A 19,008-nucleotide genomic window follows, 5' to 3' on the forward strand; every position below is an offset into this window, starting at 1 on the left:
ATCCCACTTCTCATTCAACTTCATGGATTTTATACTAAATCCAAGGCTCCATTTTATACCAGACTTAAAAGGCTTGAATTATAGACTAAAAGGCTTGAATTATGAAGAACAAAGTGTCAGTAAAAAAAATTGTAGGCCTTCCCTGGTGGCGCAGTGGTTTAGAGTCCGCCTGCCGATGCAGGGGACACGGGTTCATGCCCCAGTCCAGGAAGATCCCACATGCCGTGGAGCGGCTGGGCCCGTGAGCCATAGCCACTGAGCCTGCACGTCTGGAGCCTGTGCTCCGCAACAGGGAGAGGCCACAACAGTGAGAGGCCCGCGTACTGCAAAAAAAAAAAAAAAAAAAAAAATTCTAACCAAGATTCACACAACACATCCAAGTCATGTTTCTCACTGCTTCTTTGATCAGGTCTTTATTCAAAATTAGCTGTCCAAAATGATCTGACCTTTACCGAATAAACAAATTTAAGTTTATGCAGCAGCCTTCTTTTCCTCTGTGGTGGGTTTCTTTTCTGTGGGCTTCTTTTTAGCAGGCTTCTTTTCAGCTGCTGATTTCTTGGTCACTGCAGCCTTTTTTCCCACCAAAGGCTTCTTTGGCTTCTTCGGCTTCTTCAGCTTCTTAACGCAAACAGCCTCCTTTCCCTTCTTCCCCACCACAGGCTTCTTGCCTGGAATCCCCTTCTCATCTGATTTGGCTTCTAGTGCTGCTGCTGCCCTATCCATCCGGATTTTGTGCTGCAACAAATTAGGAAGAAAATCTAAGAATCAAATCTTTCTAAAAACTCAACATATATCAGCAAAACCCAAATTATTGCTTACGTTCTTGGCCTGGCGAAGAATGGTGTTCCGGCGCATGGTCTTTGCATATGGGTTTAGCTTCAACATGATTCTCAGGTTTTTCAGTGGATTCTTCTTCAAGACTCTGCGATGAATCTTCTTGCTATAAAAAGGTAGAGACTATATTTATAGTTTATTTACATTACCCATATTTCTGAAATACCCAATAGTGTGAGGCTAGGCAAGAATTACAGTGAATATCACAACTTTACCGTGGTGCTCGGAGGGCTCTTTGGATCTCTGGGCTTTTCAAGATTCTGCTAAGGTCTGTATTGAGCATCTTGTGCATGGGGAGGCTGGATGAAAAAAGAAAACATTGACTATAGAGGCTCAACTCCTATTTCTCATGTAACTGACTAAAGAACATGAACCTCAACAAAAGATTATTTTTAATCATTTTAGCTCGACAGAATACAATCAGAATTTCCACTATACTATCACTTCTCAGAATCTCACCATTTCCACATATCGCATCTGTATACAAGGAGGAAATGGCAACACAATCCGTTATTTAGAAAATATGCAAACCAATTTTGAATACTATCCACAGCATAAACACCATGTTCAATATATGAATTGCACTCACTTGTAGTTACTCTTGAGGGAGGCAGCTTTACGCCAAGTGCCATACAGCTCATCTAACTTGCGGAAAGCACTTTCAGTCCAAATGCAGAAACGTCCCACATGCCCACCAGGAGCAAGTTTCAAAATGTTCAGTTTGCTTACATTAAGCAGAGTAATTCCTTTTAAAGGGAAAACAAGAATTAGGGAGCCTGTATTTCAACAGAAGAAACACAAATCATCTTTATAGCACCCAAGAAGTATTTTAATCACGAATTTCAACCATCAATGGCTCACTCATTCAGCCAAGAATCAGAAGTTCCACAAAATCATGAAGTTTCAGAAACACAGACCATAAAGTGGAATCTCATCATAATAAAAGCTGAGTAAGCTTGCATAGCATGGGTAATTAAAACATGTAAGCAGTACAAGAATTACCAGGGATGTTTCTGAAGGCCTTGATGATACCATTGTCCTCATTATAAATGATGCAGGGTCCCCTGCGCTGGATACGGCGACGGTTTCTCATTTTGCCTTTGCCAGCTCTCATTCGCTGCGAGGCGTAGACCTAACAAAGTGAGGTTTGTTATTTTGAGATATGATCCCTGCAATAGATCTTCACAGTTTAAAAAACTTCATTTTACAGATGATCAAACTAGAGGCAAAAATGACTTGCCTAAATTTAACACAGCAATGATTTCAGGTTTCAAACTCAGGTAATACGGTTCCAGAGTCCTTGCTCTCACATCCACTACGGTTCACATCCACTACAGTTTAGTTATACTGTACCCTTCAGTAATCTTTTGAAATTTAAAATCTGGCAACAAATTTGTGTGAAAGACCACAAAAATCTACCTTTTTGATATCATTCCAAGCCTTAAGTTTCTTCAGGAGCAAAACAGCCTCCTTGGTCTTCTTGTAGCCTTCAACTTTATCTTCAACCACCAAAGGAAGTTCAGGAACTTCCTCTATACGATGACCTGACAAAGCCAATTAACAGTGACCTGGTTACCCGGCACCCTTTGAAAAACTGAATTGAACCCACAAAATAAAAATGGTGTATACAATTTGCCAAATCAGAATTTCCACAAATATCATGTGTTTCAGAAACACGGACCAATGAAGTGGAATCTCATCATTTTGACAGTTAAATAAAAAGAGGAAGCAACATGACAAAGTGGAAAAGTTATCTAACAATATACTACATCACTTAATTTGAATTAGTTCCCCCAGTTACATAGTATTCACTGATGACTGAATTGTTAGATAGATTGAAGTGATTATAACTAGTATTTAGCAGACGGAAATTTAGCCAGACACTCTAGGATGAAGTGAATGTACACAGACTATTAACCATTAACACCAATGAAAAGGGTCAGGTACAGAAAAAAAAGGAGTATTTTATACGACTCCTAGAATATAAAATATCACAAACCTTTAGACATGACCAGCGCTGGTAAAGCCGAGGCAGCCAACGCAGAGCAGATGGCATATCGCTTCTGCGTTGTATTCACTCTGCGGTGCCAACGTCGCCAGGTCTTGGTTGGTGCAAACATGCGGCCCCCACGACACATCTGTTTTCCCAGTTAAGAATCACATTTCTCAAATTTTAGGAATTAAAAACAGGTTATGTCTTGCTCAGTAAGAATTTTCGTCACCCTTCTGAACCAGCTTACTGACAGCAGGCAACTGTCGCTGAGAACAGAGTAAGGCGCAAATTACGACATCACTGCAAGCAAAACCTCCTACTGTCAAACCTGTTGGCTTTAAAAATTATGCCGGAAAAATCTTCCAGATTTCAAATCTGTCTAGAGAAATGTTTAATCTGGACACTAGCATCTTCAGCATAAATTATTTTCCAACTATTAACATGAAAAAAACAGGTCCAGCCTGCTAAATGCCACAGCTGACTAGTCTAGGTGGTGAAACAAAGGATACATTTCCAAAAGCACCCTGGCCAGAACGGTGAGTGCCGCCACCTCGAACCCTGGGAATTCGAGCCACAGCTCTGCCAGTACCCCAAGACTCAGCACTGGTTTGATGACCTGAAATTGTGAAGAAACACAAGTTTTAGCTACCCAACCACACCATTCTGACTATCATGCACGGTAGCAAACAGCGTCAGAACATCCAGGAAAATCATGTGGTTCAGAAACACGGACCAATGGAGTGAAATTTCATCACTGCTGTTAAGTACCTCTTAAAAAACTCAACCCAGGAAAGATCCAAATCCATACCTGCTAATTCACTGACAGCATAGGGCTGTCTGTTGTTTTTGCGCAAGTTGGTGTGAACAAAGTTCACAATATCTGGTCGAATGGGAGCCTTGAACACAGCAGGCAAAGTGACATTTTTGCCAGATGACTCCCCCTTTTCAGAGTACACTGATATCAGTGGACGAGCACACGCCTGAGAAAAAGGAAAAAAATATTTATATTGACAAGCAATGTCAGAGGCACTCTTCTCACGTGCCAACAAAAGCATTAATGGTTCAGTTCCAGAAGAGACTAGAGTTTGACGAGGTAGATAACGCTTACCAAAAACAAAGGCTAAGTTACCAACACACCATCAGGTCTATTAACATCAGTAAATACTTGAAGGACACTTAAGATTCTCAAGTTCTGCCACAGAATTTTCATCATTTTCAAAGAGAACGCTTTATGATTAAACTTTTAAATCAGGCCTTAGAAAGCAAAATAATCAAAACCATACTGTAAGGTTTGAAAAATGCAATTTAATGCCATCATCCAAACTCTTTCATCCCAAATGTCAGCAAATCTACCAGGGCTCCACTCCTCCAAACATCCATCCTTGCCCCCTTCGTCCCATTCCAAACACAGGTTCCAAAAATTACTAGTAAAAACAGCCCTGTTACTTCTTGCTCAATATTCTCCAAAGACTTACCACCTGAAAGGAAAACATCCCAAGCAGGACCTACACAACCTGCTCCACCTCGCTTCCCATACTCTCTTCCAGATGCGCAGGCCTACACTCAGGGCCATCCCTGTCCTGCCTCAGATGTAGAGTCCCCTACCTAAAGATATCCTTCCTCACCTCCTTCAGGTTTCTCTGATCACTGTTTATAAAGCCCAATTACTGCTTCCTCTCCAACTTCCTATGTCTACAGCACTTACTACCATCGAACATTACGATGCATTTAGACCAGCTCAATTACGATCGAAGCTTCATAAGGATAGTGCTTTTTCCCTATTTTCTTCACTCAACTCCCCAAGGCAGATACACAGACGTTATTTATACAGTACATACACACAACTAAATTTTAAAGAGGACCAGAATGCGTTCAGAGACAATTCTTAAGATGAACACACAATAATTCAGGAAAAAAGTGGAAATACAAGTTTTTTTCTTTAATGAAATCTCTCAAAAGACGTAAGTATTCCTTACTAAGCCGGGCACGCAGATACAAGACCCCAAACTGACTCTCACCCAGACTCAGTCTTAGGCCCTGCAAATTTCCAAGTCTTCAGTGGAACCCATTCTTTCAAGATCCAAGGGAAGCCAGAATTCCAAACATCCTTCTGCGCCCAAGAACGATCTGGGGGTCCTCCTGTGTCGCTTCCAAACGCGCCCTGCGCCGGCTCGCACACGTTGCTCCTAAGATGGCTGCCGTAGAGCCTCACTTCCCAGATCCCAGCCACAAACGGACGCCCTTTGGCCCCCATCTCCTTCTCCTCGCTTCCCCTCATGAAGATTTTATGCTCTGAACCCCCAAGCCCATTTCTGCCAGGCCCCAAGAGCAGAGAAAGGTGCAACGGAGAGAAATTTCACTCACCATAGCAGGGAGAGGAGAACGCCACGCTCCGCTCAACCCGGCGGCTCCCACAGGAAAAGGAAGTGCTTAGCACTCCCACTCTGTATGTAACCTTCAACTCGTCCACACCGTCTCAAAACAAATACAGGGACATAAAATATATCTCTACCACTCTACAAAAATAAAAATAGCGTATTATTTCTTCATGTATGTCAAATTACGGTATCTATTGACTTCCAAAGCCAAAAAGAGCACTTAGAAACAAGGGACTCCTTTTTGCGGAGTAATCCACAAGGGGGCGTGGCCAACTCTCGCGAGACGAGTGTCTTCTCCCCCCTCAACCGTTACGACTTATTTTAACTTTTTCTTACGGGAATGGAAAACTATTGGGAAGGGAAAACAGCTGTGTGCTAAAGAACAAAAGTTTAACTTTGGGGACAAACGGGATCTGTTGCTGGGGGGCCGTTACGACTTATTTTAACTTTTTCTTACGGGAATGGAAAACTATTGAGAAGGGAAAACAGCTGTGTGCTAAAGAACAAAAGTTTAACTTTGGGGACAAACGGGACCTGTTGCTGGGGGGGGGGGGTGGTGGTGGTAAAAGTAGTCCCGGCGGGGGGGTCATAACCCCGGAAGTCAGCATCTGGCGCGCATTTCAGTTTGGCGGTTTCGGATCAGTCAAACCGGGGCGGGATGTGGTCGCGAACCAACCGAGCTGCTGAGGAGTTTTACGCTCGTCTCCTTCAGTGAGTAGTAGCCCCTGCTTTTGTCTTGGCTGTGAGGACAGCAGTTCTCCCTCGGGGTATCTCGACCCCCGCCCCAAGCCTCTTTCCACAGCGTTGGGGATTAGCGCCTTGCCAGTTTCCAGCGAAGCTAATGTTGTAGACGAAGTCCGCTTTCCCGGGAGCTGGGAAGACGCCGGTTACCTGCTCCAGTGTGGGGTTGGCGCTGTAGGCCCTGCTGCTTGTAGTCTCGTTTAGGAGGAAACATGTGTACATTGTCACCCGAGGTGGAAGGTGACAAGTTTTCCAAGAGGCACATTATTCACTCTGATAATGCACACAACTTGTGATATGTTAAGGGCACCTACCAGGATAGAGAAAACTAGATGTTGACATCCTTCACCTGTTTAAAGCCTGGCTGGCGTGAAGCGTGTTGTTATAGTCTATTCAAGATAGTCATATGAGGGCTTCCCTGGTGGCGCAGTGGTTGAGAGTCCGCCTGCCGATGCAGGGGACACGGGTTCGTGCACCGGTCCGGGAAGATCCCACATGCCGTGGAGCAGCTGGGCCCGTGAGCCATGGCCGCTGAGCCTGCGAGTCCGGAGTCTGTGCTCCGCAACGGGAGAGGCCACAACAGTGAGAGGCCCGCGTACCACCAAAAAAAAAAAAGATAGTTATATGAGCAACAGTTATAATGATAACGTGATGGTGTGTCGGCTCTTTAAAGCACCTTTGTTTCACAGTGCTCTAAGACTTCGTTTTATTCGTATAGTGAATACTAGTACTGAAGGGGATTCCATCCAGTTCTGTATCCAACATAAAAATCTAATCCAGTAGTTCTCAAATTTGAGCATGAATCAGTATCACCTGGCAGGTTGCCAAAACAGATTGTTGGGCCCGCTTCAAGGGTTTCTCATTTAGTAGGTCTGGGGTGGGGCTAAAGAATTTCCCTTCCTAACCAATTTCAGGTGAAACAGATGCTGCGGACCTGACACCACACTTTGATAACTGTTGTAATCTAACCCCTTCTTTTCTAAATGCCATACTTTTTCATTATTTGTCTTCATTGCTTTTATTTCCTGCTTACAAAAGTGGTAATGCTTGTCAGGTTTTTCAATATTATAGAAAGATCACTAGCTTTTTCTTTTTTTTTTTTTAAAACAATGTCTTGGATAGCTTTCAGTATGAGAGCCTATACATCTCTCATTGTTTTTAACGGCTATATAATATTTCATTGTATGGCTGTTTTATGTTTATTTAACCAGTCCCTTGTTGATACGACTTTATTTAGACCTTTTGCATTTCCTAATTATTTCATAGGTGTTAGTCTTTCTCTCCACCTGTATCCCTCACAATGCCTTTGTAGCCACCTGCCTACTGGAAATTTCCAAATGAGACCTTAAACTCAACGTCTGTGAAACAGAATTCATCTATTCCCCACAACCTGACATTCTCATGAATTCTGTCTATGAGTTAAGAGTTCCAAGTCCAAGACTGTCACTTGGTTCTCTTTTCCACTGCCACCCACCCCTGTCCCATCTAGTCAGTCACCAGGTGCCCTTGTTCTCCCTCCGTCCCTACTGCTTTTGTTCACCATCATCACTTTTTTGAAGTACTACAAGTTATTCACAGCTATTTTCCTGGCCTCCAAGTTTATAGCCTCCACATCAGGAGGTCAGGGAGATCTTTCTCATTTAAAATCTTGTAGTGAGCTCCTCTTGGCTTTCAGCATACAGTTCAATACCTCTAGCAAAACCTCTTCCTTTGTGCCACGACAGTACCCCGCACTGCCCTCTGTTGGGACTCATCACCCTGTATTGCAATTGTTGGTTTGCTAGTTGGACTGCAGTCAAGACTATGAACCGGGGACTATGCATTTGTTTTATATCTTGGACATTTAGTAAGAATTGTTGACTAAATATTATGACATAGTATGAGTGTGTTTTGTGTTTGGTAATTGCAATCATTGTTGCTTTTGTTGTGGTCATCCACTTACAATGCTTGGCGTCAGTCTATTTATTTCTTGTAAAAATAAAATACAGCGTGTGTGTGTGAAAAAAAAAAAAAAAAAAGAATTGTTGACTAAAAAAAAAACCAAAACCCAAAAGTTATGTTATTCGGGAACCTTACTGAGGACTATAGCCTGGGAATCAGCCTCTCAGATAGCTCTGAAGAACTGTTCCAAAGAGGTAAGGGAGTAGCCAGAATATATAGGAGTTTTTGCTGGGGGAATAAACAAACAAAAACAAAGCAAAACAAAACAAAAAAGTAGTTGAACATCAAAAGTTTACTACTAATCACAAGAACAGACATCTCAAGTTAATGATTTTAGTGCTTTTCCATGTATGGGAAGATGTAAGAGTCTGGACTCATTGAAATTATTCCTTTGATATGCATCTTAACGGTCTAGGGCCAGTATCCTGTTTTTCTGCATCCTGAATTCCTCTCAGGGTGCACCAGGGTGGCTGCCATGGCTCATGGTTTTATGGCGGGCAGCATTTGGTGTTTACCAGAGCGGCAGGCAACTTTTTTGTCCACGGAGTGCCTGCCCGTAATACACATACTGGTGACATGATTATTGAGCGATTGATTGAATAACATCCCTGAGTTATGCATGCATAGAAGTTAAACTTCTTTAAGAATAAGTCACAATCTTGTCCAAAATGTGAGTCATAGTTTTTATTTCAGTGACTTATAGAGTGGATCAAACAATAAATGGTATCCTGAAACCATTCTGTTAGGTTCGTTTAGGACTCTAAAGATTGTTTTCTCTTTCAGAGTGTAGATCAGGCTGATGTGCATTTTGGTATGTTAATAGTTAATAGTTTACATGCTTTGGGATCAACTTTCTTGAATAAAATGATAATTATGAAGTATCTTAGAGTTTTGTGCTTACATTTTAAAAAGGAAATGCTTTAGCATTATCAAATTTACTAATTTTTTACTGACAGCTCATGAAAACAGGGAGGATAGATGCTTCAATTTTAGCAATAGAAATCCAAGGCCTGGGACCCTTAAATAATTTCTCCATGGTTACCCACTGATTCAGTGGCAGGTCAGAATCCAGTCATTTTGACTTCCCAAAAGTCATGTAGTAACTTACACTTTAATAGTAATTGGTACTGTGTTTTAAAAGTTACAAGAGTAGAGGTAGGCAACCTAATTTCCTGCTGCCTCTGAGAAGCAGTAGTATCCACTTTGGGGCAGCTGTCTATTAATCTCTATCACATCTCTTTTTTTTCCTTGTTAACCTAATACTCTTTTTCTGCTTTTTTCTCCCTTCTCAACTATGCCTTAGGACTGCCATGAATACTTTGCATTTTGCTTTTCTCTTGGAGAAAGCAATGACTAACTCCTGAGTTTAAATGACAGAATACTATAGCTCTATTTTTCACATGTGGTTCTGTATTTCAGGGAATTTGATGAAGAAAAGAAAGGAATCTGTAAAGATCCATTTATCTATGAGGTATGAACATTTTATTTGGTTTTTAAATAACTCAATCATCCTAAAATTTTGAGTTTTTAAAGTTGAGTTTACTGAAGTTGATTTACATAAATTTCACCCTTTTAGAGTACAGTTCTATGAATTTTTACAAATGCATTTAGTCATATAACTACCCCCATAATCAAGAACATTGCTATCACCTCCAAAAAATCCCCTCATGTCCCTTTATAGTCACCCTTTTCCCCTGTTCCCTGGCAACTACTAATCTGTTTTATATCTCTATTTTCTGTCTTCTGTATTGCCTTTTCCAGAATGTCATATAAATAAAACCATACAGTTTGTAGCCTTTGGGGTCAGGCTTCTCTCAATGAGTATGTAATGCATTTGAGATTCAACTGTGTTGTTATTATCAGTAGTTCATTCCTTTTTATTGTTGAGTAGTATTCCACTGTTTTGCCAGTTGATGGACACTTGGATTGTTTCCAGTTTTTGGTAATTATGAATAAAGCTATAAACATTCATGAATTTATTAAGTTGAAGCATCTAATATATGCCAAGTGTTCCATAGGTAAACTACCCATAGAACTTAATCCCTTAAAACAATTAGCAAAGTAAAATTTATATTCTAAAAGATGAGCTGAGGAGAAATAGTCATAAATGGGCTAATATCCATGTGTGTAAAAATATATAAAAAGCTCTTAAAATCAATAAGGAAAAAAGATAATCATAATAGAAGAATAGGCAAAGGATACAAATAAGTAACCACAGAAAGAAAAATACAAATACTGTTGACCCTTGAACAACAAAGGGGTTAAGGGTGCTGGCCCTCTACAGTCAAAAATCTGAGCATAACTTTATAGTGGACTCCCCTATATGTGGTTCCTCCATATCCGAGGTTCTACATCTGTGGATTCAACCGACAGTGGGTCATGTAGTACTATAGCGTTTACTGTTGAAAAAAATTTGTGTATAAGTGGGCCCACACAGTTAAAACCTGTGTTCTTCAATGGCCAACTGTATAGTTATCTCTTACTATCTGAATTCTCACTAACCAAACTCAAAAATCAAATATATCCAAGTAAATGTATTATTAATCCCTCCCTATCTGAATTATTACCAGTTGGTACCTATATTAGTTTCCTACGGCTGCTGTAACAATGCACTATACATTAGTTGTCTTAAAACATGGGAAATGTATTCTCTCACAGTTCTGGGGACTAGGAGTCTGAAATCAAGGTGTCAGCAGGGCTGTGTTCCAGCTGAAGGCTCTATGAAAGGATCCTTCCTTGCCTCCTCCTAGCTCCTGGTAGTTTCCAGCAATCCTTGGTGTTTCCTGGCTTGTTGAAACACCTGCCTTTGTCAGCACATGGCATTTTCCCTGTGTGTCTATGTCTCTAAATCTCTCTCTCCTTGTAAATATACCAGTCATTGGGTTTAGGGCCACCCCCCAACCTAGTTAATCTTCATCTTAATTTGATTACATTTGCAGAGATCCTGTTTCCAAATAAGGTCACGTTCAGAGGAACCAGAGGTTAGGACTTCAACTTATCTTTTGGGGGGATGTAATTCTACCCACAACAGTACTTGATCAAGAATTTAATAGATTAGAATAACAAAGCATGCTTTGCTCTCTGAACTTGGTATCTAAATGCTTCAATATCCAAACTAAGAAATAGGTTCAAATAGTGAGAGATATTTGTCAATAATAATAATATTAGAGGCTGTTCACTCTCATTAGTGATCAAATAAATGAAAATTAAAACAATAACAAGGTAAAGGTAAAAATAAACAATGAAAATAATGTGTTGACCTAAGTGATGGGAATGCAAATATGTGGGTATGACCTATTTGAAAGGCAATTTGACAATATCAATGTGATTTTAGGTATTCATCTTTAAGTACTTAAAGGATGTCCATTATCAATTGTTTGTTATAGCATATAACTTGAAAATACCCAAATGTTGAATAATATGGAATTATGTGATGGTAGATCCATGGTACTAGACAGCCTAAGAACATTTAATGGCATGGAAAGAAGTTCATGATATGAAACTATTAAAATGTTCTCTTTATTTTTTAAGCAAAATCCTATTGAGTTATCAAAATAACAGATATATTTCTTTTCTTTTATTTATTTATTTATCATTTATTTATTTTGACTGAGTTGGGTCTTTGTTGCTGCGCGCAGGCTTTCTCTAATTGCGGCAAGTGTGGGCTACTGTTTGTTGCGGTCCACGGGCTTCTCACTGTGGTGGCTTCTCTTGTTGCGGAGCACAGGTTCTAGGCACACAGGCTTCAGTAGTTGTGGCATGCAGGCTCAGTAGTTGTGGCTCACAGGCTTAGGTGCTCTGCAGCCTGTGAGATCTTCCCCGACCAGGGATCGAACCTGTGTCCCTTACATTGGCAGGCAGATTCTTAACCACTGCACCACCAGGGAAGTCCTGATATGTTTCTCTTTAAATAGATTTATTTATATGTCTGGAAAAAGATCAGGCAAAATATACACCAAAAAGACTAATAATAGTAGTGACTACTCTGGCTAGTAGAATTATAGATGAGTTTTTAAAAATCTCTTTTAGCTACCTGTTTTCAAACTTTTCTACAATAAATGTTTATTGCAATTGGAATGAAGAAATATGCAGTTCCTATAAACTGATAAAGTTCTAAATTCCATAGTACAATCAGAAAAGATAATATTTAGTAAAGAGCTAATTTTATGGTTCATAACAGTAAATCCAATATGATTAGGGGAAGAGGATGGCAGTGTGATCCTAATCAAAAGGTCTTACAAGGCCAGGGTGCTCTTTAGGTGGGCTTTGAAGCACATAGATAACAGATACAAGAGCTAGAATTTTTTTTTTTTTTTGGCCATGCCACAGCTTGCAGGGATCTTAGTTCTCCGACCAGGGCTTGAACCCGCGCCCTCGGCAGTGAAAGTGCAGAGTCCTAACCACTCGACCGCCAGAGAATTCCCCAGCTAGATTTTCTCAACATGAAAAACAACATGGGCAAAGAATAAATGAAATTATATTTTGAAAACATACGTCTTGTTCAAATTCTCTTTTCCAGTTACTTGCATAGAACTGGTCTTTATGTGTTTAAATATTTGTACATATATATGTGTATCTATAACATTGCTGGACCTTAATCCGTTTTTAATAGGCTGATGTTCAAGTGCAGTTGATCAGCAAAGGCCAACCAAACCCTTTGAAAAATATTCTAAATGAAAATGACACAGTATTCATCGTGGAAAAAGTGGTAAGTAGTGCTTGGGCTTTGTGGTTAATTCTTAACAGCCAAATTTGATTTCTTGTGGATAATCTCAAATGTACACATTTTCTTATCAGCATGTTAGTGACAGTGGATTCTAATATCTTTTAGTAGTAAGTACAGTGCTGTCCAATAGAGAGATAATGTGAACCACATACGTGATTAAAAATTTTCTGGTAGCCTCATTGCAAAAAAAAGGTAATTAATTTTCATACTGTAAAATTGACTTTTTCTTTTGTTGTTCAGTTGTGTGAATTTTAACACATGTCTACCATCTGGTAATCTCCATCATAATCAGAACACAAAACAGTTCCATCACCCCAAAAAACTCCCTCGTGCTATCCCTTTAAAATCATTCCCTCTATAAAATGGATAACTAATAAGAACCTACTGTATAAAAAAATAAAGAAAATTCAAAAAGAAAATCATTCCCTCTTCTCCCTCACTATAGCTTTATCTTCTTAAGAATGTCATGAATGGAATCATACAAAAGTGTGTAACCTTTTGAGTCTGGCTTCTTTCACTCAGTGTAATAATGCCTTTGAGATTCATTCAAGTTGTGCGTGTATTAATGGTTCATTTCTTTTAACTGCTGAGTAGTATTCTGTGGTATGGATGTACTACAGTTTCTTTACCCATTCATCCTTTGAAGGACATTTGGGTTGTTTTCAGTCTTCAACGATCACTAATAGAGCTACTATAATCATTTTTATACAGAATTTTATGTGAGCACAGTTTTCTTTACTGTAAATGGCTAGGAGTGGGATTGCTGGGTCTGAAATTATGTTTAATAATGCTTTTATTTGGGGCTTCCCTGGTGGCGCAGTGGTTGAGAGTCCGCCTGCCGATGCAGGGGACACGGGTTCGTGCCCCGGTCCGGGAAGATCCCACATGCCGCGGAGCGACTAGGCCCGTGAGCCATGGCCGCTAAGCCTGTGCGTCCGGACCCTGTGCTCCACAACGGGAGAGGCCACGGCAGTGAGAGGCCCGCGTACCGCAAAAAAAAAAAAAAAAAAAAAAAAAAAAAAAAAAAAAAAATAATGCTTTTATTTAATCTAATTTATCTAATGTTATCATTTCAATACCTAATTCATATAAAAATCATTAATGAGATTTTAAGTTCTTTTTTCCATACTACATCTTCAAAATATGGTATGTATTTTACACGTAAATCTCAATTTGATCTGGCCACATTTCAGGTGCTCAAAAGCCACATGTGGCTGGTGTGTGGCTACTGTTTTGAATAGCCCAGCATAAGTAGCTATGACTCGTAAATTTCTACTTTAATTTTTACTTGTTAAATGTAACAAGAGGGGACTTCTTATTTTTTGCATCACTTTATAATTACAGCCTTACACCTTTGTGGGGTTTTTTTTTTGAATTTTATTTTATTTATTGTTCTTATTAGTTATCTATTTTATGCATATTAGTGTATACATGTCAATCCCAATCTCCCAATTCATCCCACTCCCCCAACCCACGCCGCTTTCCCCGCTTGGTGTCCATACATTTGTTCTCTACATGTGCATCTCTAGTTCTGCCCTGCACGCTGCATCTTTGTGTTTGAAGTTCGGGAACTGTTTTGGCAGAGCAGTAACAGTGATGTTAACTGAGTGCTGATAATGCTGTCACATTACACAGTTGCTTTGGGGCCAGGACCCATTCTTGGGTATATTGTTTCCCGAAGTAGATAGGTACAGGATCTAATAGGGGAAAGTGGATGTTCCTTTAGAAGGAATATCTCTGTCTGCTTTAGGGCCCACATGCTGTCTGGACCGGGATTGAGATGAATGAACAGAGAGCTCTTTATTTTAAATACACACAGAAACTTCTTTCTGAGGAGGGGACATATTTATTTGTCTTTTGTATTAATGATGCTTATCAGTGGTGGACAGATGCTTGGAAAATAATTATAGGTGAATTATGTGGTTGAATTTAGACTTTTCCCATAGAAGGGAAAATGTTTCTTGAGCAAAAGCTGAAGAAATGAAGATGGTAGGATGAAGATGAGTTATCTGGGAAAAGGTGAAAATGAGCAGAGAGATTTGTGGAAATTGGTTGGGATACCAGTGAGGATGCAGCTTGGAGCTGTGAGGAGTTACCTGGCATTTTTGGATGGGGACCAATTAAAATGGGCTTTTTTTCTACAAAGATCAGTAGAGCTTAAAATAAAGCATGAGCTTTAGGTAGATGGATATTGAAAAGTAGAACGGAAGGAAAAATGACATTTCTTGGATACTTCTAGCAACTATTTGGAAACCCAGGCCTGGAAGGGAATAAAATCTGGAATCTGGCAGAAGAAATTCAAAGTTGAGGAAACATCTAGGTCAGATACCTATTAAGTATTTACTGCTAGAAGAGCTTAGTGGATAAGAACTTGAGTTTTGAAGTCAGACTACCTAGATTCAAATGTTAGTTTTGCCGCTCAGCAGCTGTGTTATTCTAGGCAAGCTGTTCAGCCATTCGCTAGCTCAGTTTTCCAGTCAATAAAACAGGGTTAATAATAGTATCTATCTCAGGGTTTTTATGAAAAATGAAAGAAAGCTTGGAACAGTACTGGTACATAATACATGCTCAGGAAATGTTAATTCGTAAAATTATTGTTATTATTGACAGAACTGAGCTATTTAACTACTTAAACACATGGATATCAGAAACACAAATGAGAGCTGATAGCCCTAAGAGGAATAGACTTAAGGAGTAAGGGCTGTGAACCTTCAAGTTTGTGGAGTGACAAAATCAGGGAGTCTTCCATGGGTTTCCCTTGGTGTTTGTACATCATTTTGTATGTGGTAGAGCACTTCCTTTTCTGGTGGTATCAGATACTTCCTTTATCAGTAGCAACTTAGATCAATATCTTTATAGGACAGTGGAAATGCTTCTGACGGTGAGGTTTATTGGTACCAAATTGGTTTGTAGCTATGATTCTTGTCATAACCCAATCATTTTTTGCTTAAGCATTTAGAAATCAGTACGTTATGTTCTAGCATAGTGAAGAGTTGACCCCGTTACCTTAAGTGTTCTTTTACCTGGTTAAATAATTAAACATTTTTAAAGCCTTTAGAAAAGGAAGAAACAAGTCATGTTGAAGAACTACAATCTGAAGAAACTGCTATTTCTGATTTCTCTACTGGTGAAAATGTTGGACCACTTGCTTTACCAGTTGGGAGAGCCAGGTAAGTTTTTTCTTAGTGTAGGGGTGGAGGGTAGGATTTAAATAGAAGTGTTCTTATAAACATTGGGAAAAAAATATGTATCTAGCTAGATCCCTCCCTCTCTCCTTTCGCCTCCCCCTTGATGTATATACTCAATTCTCTAAGGATAGCTCTACTTGACTGTCCCTTGACTGTACCATAGGTATCCCAAGCCTAACTAAGACGACTGCGGTGAGCTTCCCTTTCTCCATTCCCCTATACTGTTTTACTGTTGTTGCTTCATAATTGTTTTCCTTATTTCTTTTTTGTTTTGTTTTGTTTTCCTTATTTCTAATCTGGTTCCTTGCCAGTCTTTTTTCCTCACTGCTGCCAGAGTGATCTTTATAAAATGAAAGCCTGATTGTATTGCTTCCCTGCTTAAAAATCCTTCAGTGGTTCTTTTGCCTCATGATAAAATCCAAATTCCTTATGAGTGACACATAGGAGCCTTCAGCATCGAATCCAGTGATCCTCCATGAGGGGTGCCATACTCAGCAGGCAATTGGAAATATGCAGGGACACTTTTTGATTGTCACAGTGATTCAGGGGAGCTTTTGGCCTGGGCCATGGATGGTAAATGTCCTGCAATGCATGGGGCTCTCCTGTCCAACGAGGAATTATCCCACCCAGATGCCAGTAGTGCCCCTGTTAGAAACCGTACCGCCTTTGTCTGCTTTGCCAGTTTCACTACCCACCCCCCAACATATGACTTTCTGTCTGCCCGGCCTCCCTCAACTCCAAAACCAAGAGTCTTTGCTGTCAAGGCATCCTGGAGGATCTGGTTATATATATAACAATATTAGAGAATAAGGACCATAATAACAATATTCACAAAGTGACTTTCCTTCATGGTGGGGTTTTTTGGTTTTGTTTTGTTTTGCTGTGTAGAAGCTTTTAAAATCTTTTGTAGTTAATCAGTCTTTTCTTTCTTGGCTTCTTGATTTTAAGTCATGTTTGGCTTTTTTTTCTTTTCTGTCCCACAACTTGAACATTATTTATTTGCATTGTTTTGTCCAGCCAGTGTTTGTTTGGATTTATCCATAGGCTTATCATTTCTTTGCTCTCCATTTCTTCTTGCATTTCAGACCTTCCTTCTGAGATTATTGTATTTCTTTATTGAAGTACAATCCCTTAGAAATGCTTTTTCTGAATATCTGTTGGTAATAAATTTAGTTTTCATCTCTTTGAAAAAAAATTTTAAGCCATACTTTTGGTAACTTTTAATTCTGATACACTCAAATTTACAGAAAAATTAAAAGAATAGTTCAGGAACTTCTGTGTACCCTTAACCAGATTGACCAGTTATTTACATTTTGCTGTCTCTGCTCTGTGATTCTGCTGCTTATTCCTCCTTCTCTGCTCCTACTCCTGCCCACTCCCCCGTCTATATAGCAAACACGTATCACACGCACACATTTCTTTAAGTGAAATATTAACAGTATGTTGGAGACATCATGCTCCTTTACCCCTAAATACTTCACTATGTATTTCCTAGGATCTAGTACATTCTCTTATATAACCACAGAACAGTCATCAAAATCTGAAAATTTAACATTGTTACAATATTACCATCTAATCCACAGACTATATTCAAATTTCCTTAAGTGTTCCATGACTAATGACCTCAAGCATCTTTTCATATATTTATTGGCTTCTTTCTCCCACCTCCCAGGTTTACTGAGATATAATTGACATATCCTGTTATTTCTTTTGCTTAATCTCACAGCCTACTTCCACTCCCAATGACCCTCTATCCTTGCCATATTGAACTCCCTGCTTGTAGTAGCTACACTTTATCATTTTTTTTTTTTTGTCACTTCTCGATCTGCCTTGTGTGCCCTGCTCCCACTTCTTCACTTGGTGAAACTTTTATGTATTTTGCCACTTAATTTCCAGATTTTTGTTTCTGGGATTCTGTGATCTTGTGATGTATAATAAGAAACATATTTGGTCTTTGTCTGCTGTTCCTGGCACCCAGCTCCTGAAACCTTTGGAATTTCCTAAGTGTGGAGAACTATAAAGGTGTCTTTTTCTTTTGTTATGTTAATGAGGTGACTTTTGGACCCCACCCCAGGTAACCTAAGAATGGGGGCTGCTTGCCAGGGGAACCATGCATGTGACTGGAGGGTTGGAACTTTGAGTCCCACCCAGCCTCTGGGGGGGAGAGGGGCTGGAGGTTAAGTTCAGTCACCAGTGGCCAGTGATTTAATCAATTGTGACTATGTAATGAAACCTTCATAAAAACCCAAAAGGAGAGGGTTTGGAGAGCTTCTTGGTTGGTGAACACATGGAGGTGCTGGGAGAGTGGCTTGCTAGGAGAGGCTGTGGCAGCTCTGTGCCCTTTTCGTCATACTTTTCCCTTTGCGTCTCTTCCATCTGGCTGTTTCTGAGTTCTACATTTTTATAATAAACTGGTAATCTAGCAAGTAAAATGTTTCTCTGAGTTCTGTGAGCAGCTCTAGCATGTTAATTTAACCCAAGGAGGGGGTTGTTGGGACCTGCAATCTATAGACACACAGATGACAACCTTGAGTTGGAATTTGGCCATTGGAAGTTGGGGGGAGGCAGTCTTGTAGGACTGAGGCTTTAACCTGTGGGAGCTGATGCTATCTTTGGGTAGATAGTGTCAGAATTGAGTTGAATTGTAGGATATCCAGCTGGTGTCAGAATTGCTTGGTGTAAGGAAAAACCCCACACATTGGAATTGGGTATAAAATCTGTTCATATCTTTGGAAAAGAAAACTTTTGACTGATTGACAGTCTCTGCGTCTAATTTATTCTTCCTACTGTTGTTTCCAAGGCAGTTAATTGGACTTTACACCATGGCTCACAATCCTAATATGACCCATTTGAAGATTAATCGGCCAGTTACTGCCCTTCCTCCCCTTTGGGTAAGGTGTGATGGTTCAGATCCTGAAGGTACCTGTTGGCTGGGAGCTGAGCTTATCATAACCAATAATATCATCACAGGAATTGTCTTGTGCATGGTCACCTGTAAAGGTGAGAGCTCACTTCTCTTACTTTTGTGGGGGTGTGTGTATATATTTATCTGTATAGTTATTGCTTTGTGGTTTTTACTGAAACTTGATATTGTTAAGAGGGAGGTGCACACAGTGGAACTTGTGTTAGCCACCATGAATCTACTGCAGTGTGTAACTTGCAGCATGTAGGAGATAGTCCAGAAACAGATTTCCAGAAGTCCGAACA

General features: G+C 39.9%; 2 protein-coding genes and 4 non-coding genes across 7 annotated transcripts in view; 1 reads left to right on the plus strand and 5 right to left on the minus strand.

Moving 5' to 3' along the window:
• Window positions 1–381: 381 nt before the first annotated feature.
• On the minus strand, window positions 382–5,286 carry RPL4 (ribosomal protein L4). Its single transcript, XM_007127838.2, has 10 exons — window positions 5,192–5,286; window positions 3,636–3,807; window positions 3,337–3,443; window positions 2,834–2,972; window positions 2,254–2,378; window positions 1,837–1,966; window positions 1,424–1,580; window positions 1,050–1,133; window positions 820–940; window positions 382–735 (listed from the first exon to the last, which is right to left on the minus strand). The coding sequence occupies exons 1-10, from the start codon at window positions 5,192–5,194 to the stop codon at window positions 472–474; spliced, it is 1,302 nt and encodes a 433-aa protein (XP_007127900.1). The 5' UTR covers window positions 5,195–5,286; the 3' UTR covers window positions 382–471.
• On the minus strand, window positions 1,707–1,777 carry LOC112066296 (small nucleolar RNA SNORD18). Its single transcript, XR_002892539.1, has one exon. It is a non-coding gene; the product is annotated as a small nucleolar RNA SNORD18 (small nucleolar RNA).
• On the minus strand, window positions 2,471–2,542 carry LOC112066295 (small nucleolar RNA SNORD18). Its single transcript, XR_002892538.1, has one exon. It is a non-coding gene; the product is annotated as a small nucleolar RNA SNORD18 (small nucleolar RNA).
• LOC112066308 (small nucleolar RNA SNORD16) lies at window positions 3,034–3,132 on the minus strand. Its single transcript, XR_002892550.1, has one exon. It is a non-coding gene; the product is annotated as a small nucleolar RNA SNORD16 (small nucleolar RNA).
• Window positions 3,516–3,586, minus strand: LOC112066297 (small nucleolar RNA SNORD18). Its single transcript, XR_002892540.1, has one exon. It is a non-coding gene; the product is annotated as a small nucleolar RNA SNORD18 (small nucleolar RNA).
• A 531-nt stretch (window positions 5,287–5,817) lies between the features above and the next one.
• The window catches only part of ZWILCH (zwilch kinetochore protein), a 37,888-nt gene continuing 24,697 nt past the window's right edge, over window positions 5,818–19,008 (plus strand). For both annotated transcript variants that reach the window (XM_007127839.3, XM_007127840.3), the window contains exons 1-5: window positions 5,818–5,916; window positions 9,307–9,358; window positions 12,500–12,595; window positions 15,665–15,783; window positions 18,602–18,801. In XM_007127839.3, coding sequence (XP_007127901.2) covers window positions 5,864–5,916; window positions 9,307–9,358; window positions 12,500–12,595; window positions 15,665–15,783; window positions 18,602–18,801 — 520 coding nt within the window. In that variant the 5' untranslated portion in view covers window positions 5,818–5,863. The remainder of the gene's footprint in view (window positions 5,917–9,306; window positions 9,359–12,499; window positions 12,596–15,664; window positions 15,784–18,601; window positions 18,802–19,008) is intronic.

This window comes from Physeter macrocephalus, chromosome 11, assembly GCF_002837175.3.
Source record: "Physeter macrocephalus isolate SW-GA chromosome 11, ASM283717v5, whole genome shotgun sequence".
NCBI classification, from domain to species: domain Eukaryota; kingdom Metazoa; phylum Chordata; class Mammalia; order Artiodactyla; family Physeteridae; genus Physeter; species Physeter macrocephalus.

Coding starts and splice junctions, on each gene's coding strand:
- RPL4 (XM_007127838.2), bottom strand. Junction 1,967..2,253: donor CTTGGAATGATATCAAAAAG/GTAGATTTTTGT, acceptor TCACTTTGTTAG/GTCTACGCCTCGCAGCGAAT. Junction 941..1,049: donor AGAGCCCTCCGAGCACCACG/GTAAAGTTGTGA, acceptor ACCTTTTTATAG/CAAGAAGATTCATCGCAGAG.